This window comes from Hylaeus volcanicus, chromosome 6 (assembly GCF_026283585.1).
Source record: "Hylaeus volcanicus isolate JK05 chromosome 6, UHH_iyHylVolc1.0_haploid, whole genome shotgun sequence".
NCBI lineage: Eukaryota > Metazoa > Arthropoda > Insecta > Hymenoptera > Colletidae > Hylaeus > Hylaeus volcanicus.
Window position 1 is genome coordinate 2699798 of NC_071981.1, and position 8873 is coordinate 2708670.

The 8873-nt window shown below is 48.7% G+C and overlaps 1 protein-coding gene across 1 annotated transcript; it reads left to right on the forward strand.

Annotated features, from left to right (window-relative positions):
- Positions 1–5283: 5283 nt before the first annotated feature.
- LOC128878181 (protein hairy) lies at positions 5284–8379 on the forward strand. The gene is made up of 3 exons (XM_054126173.1): positions 5284–6085; positions 6469–6564; positions 6734–8379. The coding sequence occupies exons 1-3, from the start codon at positions 5933–5935 to the stop codon at positions 7565–7567; spliced, it is 1083 nt and encodes a 360-aa protein (XP_053982148.1). The 5' UTR covers positions 5284–5932; the 3' UTR covers positions 7568–8379.
- The last annotated feature ends 494 nt before the right edge of the window (positions 8380–8873 follow it).

Sequence of the window (8873 nt, forward strand, 5' to 3'; positions counted from 1 at the left end):
GTTATGTTGCGTTTACATGAATTATCGCACCCGTTACGCTATCTTTTGTGTATACTTTGGCACAATGGAACGGCGAAAAGTATTCATACTTCACTGCGCGATGAATTTTATTTACGTATTCTTTAGAATTTTGCGCAATAAATATTCAGGTGTTCGTTTAGGAGGATCGCGACTTTAAAATAATAATATACGTACCAACGCGTGGAATACTATTCTTATTCTATAGTAAAAATGTAGCCAATGTTTTGGACTAAAAAATGGCCTAACTAAATTGTCTTTGTGATAAAAGAACAGGAAATGAATTGTAAAGGAAATTGAAGGAATAATTGCAACTCCTTTTCAGCCCCTCAGGGGTTGACTTTTTTTCAAATAAAATATTCCTCATTTTTATTTGTGAATTTGCTTGAAACACGCCTATTTCGGCATTTTAAAAAATTCAACCCCTGGAAGGCTGAAAATGGGTTGCAATTCCTTCCATTTTCCTTTATAATTCATTTCCTGTTCCTTTGTTATAAAAACAATTTAGTTAGGAAATTGTTTAGTCCAAAACATTGGCTACATTTTTAGTATACTATAAGAATAGCACAGCTAGTATTCTATACAAAGAACGAGGGTTGGAAAAAACGTCAACTAATAAACAATATCCCGCTAATAAACCAGAAATATTAAACATAGAATTCTCTGGTAGAAATATCGTTTCGGGAAACGTAATTCCCTGTAGTTTCCCTGTTCAATGCGAGGTACCCAAGTGTACTAAAGCTTATGCTTATCCCACAAAGGGTCGAAGGACCCCCGAATAAGAACAATTCCCTCCCCCTTCTATCTGGTAACGATCCTCCCTGATAATGGTTCAAGGAATTCTAGATAGGACGAGACGCGTCGACTCGGACATTCCTGCCATAGTTTCGCGAACATTATGAGCCCCGTCTTAGTATACCTGTCGCCCCGAACAATCCACGGATCCAACGAACCCCGCATGACTCATTAGCTTTATGAGGTGCCCGTGGATTACGCTCGTCCCGGCTGGTGGTCGGATAAATGCGCGCACGTAGCGGCGTCGGCTTTGCCCGCAGCAAACCGACATTAATATTCCCTCCCTCTCCCGCCGAAATATCAAATCAGGGTGTCTCGGTCCCGCTTCCGCTCCCCGTTCTTTATTACACCCCGCAGGGAAAATAAAGGAACCGGAAAACGAGACAGCGTACATCCGACTTTCGACCCCGTCGACTAATCTGATTTCGCGAAAACCGCGGCTGGTCTCTCTCTGGTAATCCTCCCTCGCCACCCCCTTGGGGATGTTCCCTTGTTCCGGTGCGCGGGTCTCTGTTCAGCATGGGCGAGCAACTGCCCAACGAACCGAGGGTTTATCCTCTTGTGTTGTTGGTTTTAGGTAAGAAGAAAAAACACAAACGGATGTACTCCGCAACGCGGAAATCCTAGGGAGCTTTAAACAGAGCTTTAAGTAACTGCTCAATTATTCTTGTACTATACGTTCCCTGAAACTTCACTTTCTAAAATTCTAAATTTAATAACTGCGATAAACCAAAGAATTGATGTACTCCGCAACGCGGAAACCTAGGGAGCTTTAAACAGAGCTTTAAGTAACTGCTCAATCATTCTTGTACTATACGTTCCCTGAAGCTTCACTTTCTAAAATTCTAAATTTAACAACTGCGATAAACCAAAGAATTACCAAAGAAAGACAATCAAATGTCACGTGCCCCACCGAGGATCGAATCGACAGTCTTGTGAATATTTCGAAAGAAATGGCGATTGCGATTGATCGAGAGCATTCGAGAATTGAATGTTTCTTAGAAGCGGAGTATCGACGAATTAAAGTGGCCTCGATGCGTATCGCGGTGTAATCTATTTTATCGGGGCGCTTGATCGTATCGAAGACGTGATGTATGGCTCGACGGGTGATTTCAGAGGCGAACCGAGTACGCGAAGAAAACAAAGTACGTGAGACTTCGTGCATAGTTCGCGAGCTTTATCGGAGGTACGGGCAGATAAAGGTGGCGGGAGTTCCTTGACCGAAAAAGTATATTCCAGAAGCTATTATCGACCATCGTTCGCATAGATATTATCGCGTTGCATATTAACGCGTGCCAGCCTCGAAAACTGTAAATAATAACGTCTGGAAATAAAATAATATTTCGACGATGATTGAAAGATACTCGATCAAACTCATATCTTCCTTTTGACAGAATTAACGCGACAGTTTTTATTTTTTGTTCTTAGCATCATGGAAATATTCGTAGGATAACCGATACTGGATTCTAACCACAGGAGTTTGAGCATAAAATGGCAAAATTGATTGGAAGATTAACACCTGTCTAGACGTTTCTGTGTGACTCATACAAACACAAGGGAATATCGAATTGTTTGATCTAATACTATTCTTAAATTCGAAAAATTAAATTCATTTGTCCATTAGGATTAGGAAAAGAGACGAGTCTAGAATTGAAAGCACGACGAAACTTGAAATGAAGTATCCTACCCTGTGTTTGGATGGTACTCTGGAGATCGAGCGTACCAGGGATTCAAGGAAAAGACCTGCTGCCGCCGCCGACAGATGGAAGCACACTATCGGCGCGTCTCTGCACTTTCGATCTTTACTGATTCAAACACAAGATCTAATGCAACTTTTAATTATGATTGTTTCAAGTGTTCCCTTGACAATTTTTATAGCAAAATTGCCTCGAAAAATTGGGCCAAAACTTTACATACTAAAATATTTCAATCAACTATAGTAGTTACTTATAACATTTTTTCGTTAATATGAGCATACGTTTTTTTAAATCGAATAGCGAATGGAAACCTGCGGATTTGACCTGTTTATGAAACCCTTACGTGAAACATGAATGTTATATGCAATCAGAATGCATGCGCTTACTCACATCAAAGTATACGTAATCTTTTATAAAATACATTCTTCACACGTTTATGTTCCCCATGTCAGCGTATGTTTTAGAGAGTTTTCTGGGAGAAAATATTCATGTTCCTTTTCAGACGAATAAACTACCCGAAAAGACATAATCGACTATCTTCCCAGACTCATCCAAAGTCTCTAAACGCGCACCCCCGGTTCCTTCTCAGAAAAATTGGAGTGCACTCCTACCATCATTCAGTTCCCACGTGCCATCTAGTGCACTCCAATTACAATTCTCAATATCGGCGCGCTCCGAGTGCACCTTCGATACCCATCGAGGGAACGCCCGGTGCACTTACGTCGCGCACCCAATTTTCCGTGATCCCGATGCACTCGAGGTGCATTCCTCGAGTGCATCCTCCCGGGGAGGCCGCAGGTAACCGTCTTCCCCGTTGCGCCGCACACTTTTTCTCCCCCACGCATTCCTTGGGATCGAGTGGCCCCCGAGGGCCGCGACCCACACGCCGCGACGCCGCCGAGCCGCTCGACCGCTCAAAGTCGAATGACGATTGCGCCCCCACCACCCACGCAACCGTCGCGCGCGGCACGCTCGTCCTCAGCTCGCGTCAGCGGAGGGGAGAACTTCCAGCCAATCACGGAACGATCGTCGTACGCCGCGTCGACTCTCGGTCACGTGATTGGCGGCCGCCGATTCTCCGTCTCCTTTGCGACAGCGGTCGGTCGTCGTCATTCTTGGAGGTCGTATCCCCTCTCGCCCAGATTCTTCTTTCTCCTACTCTGCCCTTCCTATCGCCGCTTCTCGTCGTCCTTCTTCGATCGCTATCCGCGAACCTTCCCCTCCTTCCCCTGATTCCCCTTCCCATGGCACGCTCGCGACGACACGAGCGCGATCTTCGAGACGATCCTCGTCGCACCTACCGTGCTTCTACGAACTCCTGGGCTTGCTTCCCCTACCCTACTCCCCTTCCTCTCCAGCCCTTCCAACACGCTCATTTCCTACCCTTTGTAGGGCGGCAAAGTTCAGCGCCTGGAATACTTGGCTGGTTTCGCTCGGCGCCGGAACCTTCGACGTGGGACCGCTGATTATCTTTCCACGAGGCTTTGACACGTCTGTGCTCTCAGCTCGAGATACTCGCAGATAGCGCGGGGGATCGCCGTAGGAGATGACGCGAGTGACGTCACGCCGGGGAATCCGTCATAGTAAAATACTCTTTTTAGTCGAACGAGGGGAATCGAGGTACCGTGATGTCTCATAGCGAGAACTATGACGTTCATCAGGGGGAACTCTGTTTGGATGATGTCAGTTGGACTTTCTACTCCGGGATTAAACTGTGCTTGTTAAGAAATGACTAGGACGAACTCGTGAAACGCGTGGGGATCGATCTAGGAGGTGGACGAAATGACGCCACGTGGGGAATCCGTCCTGGGAAAATTCTATTTCGATAAACTACTCTGGGGGCTTGCAGGGACTTTCTCGCTCCAATATATTCGCAGAGGTGGCTCTCGGTTTCCCCCTGGAACTATATTTCCAGAGGTACTCACGCCGGGAACCACGAGAAGGTGGACCACTTACTTGGCTATGACGTTTCCAGGCCTGATCTGGGATACCAAAAGAGACAAGATGCCTTAAAAAAGTCATAGCCCATCCCGCCATTAATGCAACTACCCCCATCGCTTTGCAACGAGAGAAAGGAATTCACCGTCAATGACAGAGACTAGTGGCTGCGGTATTCGATAAATACGTATCCGCGTTTCGTGGAACGCATACGTGCACGTACGCCAGAGATAAAAGCCGTGGCGTACGTTTAATCGGTCGCGCAAGTAGAAAGAGTAATTTTGAAAGACGTGAGGAGGGAGTAGGAGGCACGTGCCAGTGTTGCGCGCGTGCGTCAGTCCGCACTCGACGCACGGTGGCACTCGGCTATTTTCGAAGAACGTAATATAAGCCCCGATGACGTTCGTAGTCAGACATACGTGCGTCCCCATCTAGAAATTACCATTACCACTCCGATCGCGCCGCGAACCAGCCAGCCGGTTCTAATGACCTTTCGACGCGCGACACGCGTCACGAGACTAATCGCCGCTTGGTGAAAACACCGCATTGTGTTCTTTATCGAGCGCCGTCTACGAGACTTCGAGATCCTATTTCAGGAGTATCGATCGCTACTCAGCCTTCGATTTTTCAAAAATAAAAATTTCCATGTTGATCCGTGTAACCTAAACTAAAAGTCTAGGTGTTCTCTGTTTCAAATAGGCTAACGACGTAGTTGGTGAGCAATGCTGCGTAAATGAAAATAGCTTGAACGAATGAAAAAAAAAGGGATTGAGTTATCAATGCCTGACAAGAAAAGTCGTCATTCTCGTAGCATACCCGTGCTGGTTATTATCTTGGTCACTCGTGGGCTACGATTTTTTTTTTTTTTTTAATGGTACTATGACATCGCAGAAAGATCGATCGATCCTTAGTACGGGAGACGCGTGGAGGGGGCATGCGCGAGGCAACCCGCCACGGTCGTGGATTCAGACGTAGAAGAGGGGGCACGACGTGGAAGTGGGGACTCTTAAATGCAACCGGGTGCCCGTCTGACCGTCGGAATTCGGAGGTGGAGGGAACCCCAGGTTAAACCGTCACGCGCTATCCCCTCCCCTCGAGTGGTCGGCGTTTTCCCCTACCCTGACGCGGCAGCGCCTCCACCGGGCATTCCATCGGGTGGCACGCTTCGACGGAACGACAGAAGACGTTCGTCGTTCGTTCAGTCAGTCGCTCTCTGACGCCCGTTGCGAACGGTCGGAGTTCTGTGAGTTCAGAGAGACAAGCGTCGAGACGAGCAAGGGACACAAGTTCTCTTACTGCGTTCTCGGGTCCGAACCACCCTTTGTACATTCGGTCGGCCACTTTGGGATTACGTTGTGGCCCGTGGCCAGACATCAGTGCGTACGCGGCAAGCTTGGATTACCAGTGCAGTGCTACGGCAAATTGTGCATACACGATTTGTCGTTCCTTGTCGTCGCTAATATCAATCATTGTGATACGAGAACATGGTGACCGGGGTGGGTGCCACGATGCCGACCGGTGGTGTCACAGTCGGTGCCACGCCGCCGGCGCAACACGTGCCCCAGGAGGCTGGACAGCCCCCTGCGCAGACCGCCACCGCGACTACTACCACCAGAAGATCTGGGGAGAATCGACGGGTTAGTGTCTTCTCCGATACTTCGATCTTTTGGGGGACACCCTTCGATTCTTTAAAGATTGTCGCGAGATCGCGATCGCCCGGGGGGTCAGTCTCGAGACTTACTCGAGATCTTTGACAGCTGGGTTGCTTTTCTTTTTCACCCAATAGATCAGGGGGCGTATAACATGAAATTCTCATACTTAAAACTAATTGTTACGAGGGTGCCTTACTACATCATTCTTTCACACATACCGTCGATGAGAGTAAAGTTCAATTGCCCTCGACGATGTTTGAAATCGTCTCTCTTCTATCGAAACAATTTCAGTAGCCATTTACCTTGGAATTCCAAATCAAAGTATTCCGTTAGCGCGTGCCTGACCTGTCGTTTCCCGTCTGTTACAGAGCAATAAACCGATTATGGAGAAACGTCGTCGAGCCCGCATCAACAACTGCCTCAACGACCTGAAGACCCTCATTCTGGATGCCATGAAAAAAGACGTGAGTATCTCCGTTGTTTTCATCGAATTCCGTGTCCGCGACTTCCCACGGCTTTCGAGCGTGGAAGCGTGTCAATTTTCTCACGACCGCTCGCGCGGAAATTCGAGCCAACGTCGACACGAACCGCCGATGCCTTTATGTAACCGTTCGATTCTGTTTCCGTTTACAGCCAGCGCGGCACTCGAAGCTCGAGAAGGCGGACATTCTGGAGATGACGGTGAAGCACCTGGAGACTCTCCAGCGGCAACAGGTCGCCCTGGCCGCCGCGACGGATCCGAACGTCTTGAACAAATTCCGAGCTGGTTTCACGGAATGCGCCGGCGAGGTTGGCAGGTTTCCCGGTCTAGACGCGTCGGTGAAGAGGCGTTTGATGGCCCACTTGGCCTCCTGCCTGGGACCAGTCGAAGCGAGCAACACCAACGGCCAAACCGCGAATCAGCCCGTTCAGCCGGCGCCACCGACGACGCAGCTCCAAGTGCACATCCTGCCTCAGGTGGACGCGACGCCGAGGATCCAGGTTCAGCAATCGAACGGGATCTTCTTCACGAACGCCAACGGAACGGGTCTCCAGCTGGTCCCGACCAGATTACCTAACGGAGACATCGCTCTGGTCCTGCCAGCAGGAGCCAAGGCTACTCCGGTGACGTCTCCGGCGTCGTCACCGGCGCCCACGTCTCCTCTGCCAACTCTGATCCCGATTCCTCAGAGAACGGCGAGCACGGCGTCAGCGTCTTCGTCCACCTCCTCCGCCAGCTCGACGTCCACATCGGCGGCGAGCCCGGTCGCCTTCGAGGCACCGCCAGCGGCCTTCCGCGAGCAATCAACCGCCTACAACACCGCCAACAGCCACAGGGACGTCGCGACGTCGCCGGCGAACGGTTACACCAGCGACCCGGAGTTCGATCCGCGCGTCTACAGTCCACCCCTTCAGAAACCGCTCGCCCTGGTGATGAGGAAGAGCGTCATGCCGGAAATCGAGGACAAACCGTGGAGGCCATGGTAAAATCCTTCGTGTGAGACGCGTTTTAGTGTTAGAGACGGTCTCGTGTGACGCGTAATAGTAGATGTTTAAGAGTTCTGACCGAACACACGTGAATCGGTTTTGCCGTTCAACGCCGCGCGAGAGATTCCGCGGAACACGGATATTGTTCCTTAAAGTATCGCTTCAGGATCGTCGTGGGGGGCGAGAGATGTGTCCTGCGAGTCTGGGAGTTGCCGAGAATCGCGTGTACGATTCCCCATGTGCGTACAGTCGGCCAGTAGCCTATGAGGCAGTGCCTTATACAGTGCCTTGTAAATATTCTATCGTCGTTGGAGTCGGATCGGACGTGTACTGGAAGAACGTAATGAATCCTCCTTCGCGTTCGTGGACATTTTATTTTTCGTCAACGTTTACGTTCTGTTTTCTCGCGCGTCCCGTCCCCGTTATCGCATTCTTTCTTCTTTTCGCCTTCCTCTGTACATACGTTAGTCGGATATCATATTTTAAGTGCCTTACGCAACAAGAATCACCGAGGTCTTCCATTCTGTTTCTTGTACCGTAGAAAAAAACGCCAAGCGAGTGTTATGTATCGTTGCAAGTACGAGGAACGTTTTGTAACTAACGCGAATTTTAGTTTGTAGTTGTTTAGTTAAGTCGTGTGCGAGTGTTGCGCGTGGGTGCGAGAGAGAGTATGCGAACAATTGTCCTATTTATATTTATATGAGTGCAGAGAAATTAAATTTATAATTCCTCTCTATTGTGAGAATAGAAAAGATCGACGCTTATTACTGCAAGAGTATCAAATAAATATTGATCTCTTTCTTAAACCTTAACTCTGGTGTAATTCATTCGATTACTGTCCCGAACCTACTTTCCAATTCCCGAATGAATAATTCAGTCCATCCTGCCCTTTCGCGTGGATTCTCAAGTCCTTTTCAAACATAGTTCGATTATATACTTTACATGTTTCATTTTCTTATTTGGATGTTCTCAATCATTTCAACAAACATAAAATATTTTTCCCTTCGAATAAATTTTAAGTGCAGAATGTGACGTTCTACCATTCCGAGATGTGCCTGAGAGCCATTCAGTCCCACGTCCGTACTGCTGCAGCTCAGTATCCAGACTGAGCGAAAGAGGAAAGCGATACCTTCGCCAAAGTGCTGCCACCTGAACGTGAACATCGGAAGTTTCCCAGAGGGAAACCGGTCTCGGTCTCCCTCCCTTTGGTTCCCAAGGCCCAAAATTCATCCCTACTCTAGCCTGGGCCAACCGCACGAATCACCAGAATCTGCTGCCTCCTGGTGGCAGGTCCTCGAACACCGTA

What these genes read in the sequence shown, in the direction of transcription:
- LOC128878181 (XM_054126173.1), top strand. Translation starts at nt 5,933, where the DNA reads ATGGTGACCGGGGTGGGTGCCACGATGCCGACCGGTGGTGTCACAGTC. An exon ending in GATCTGGGGAGAATCGACGG is followed by an intron (nt 6,086 to 6,468) that starts GTTAGTGTCTTC and finishes CGTCTGTTACAG; the next exon opens with AGCAATAAACCGATTATGGA. An exon ending in TGGATGCCATGAAAAAAGAC is followed by an intron (nt 6,565 to 6,733) that starts GTGAGTATCTCC and finishes TTCCGTTTACAG; the next exon opens with CCAGCGCGGCACTCGAAGCT.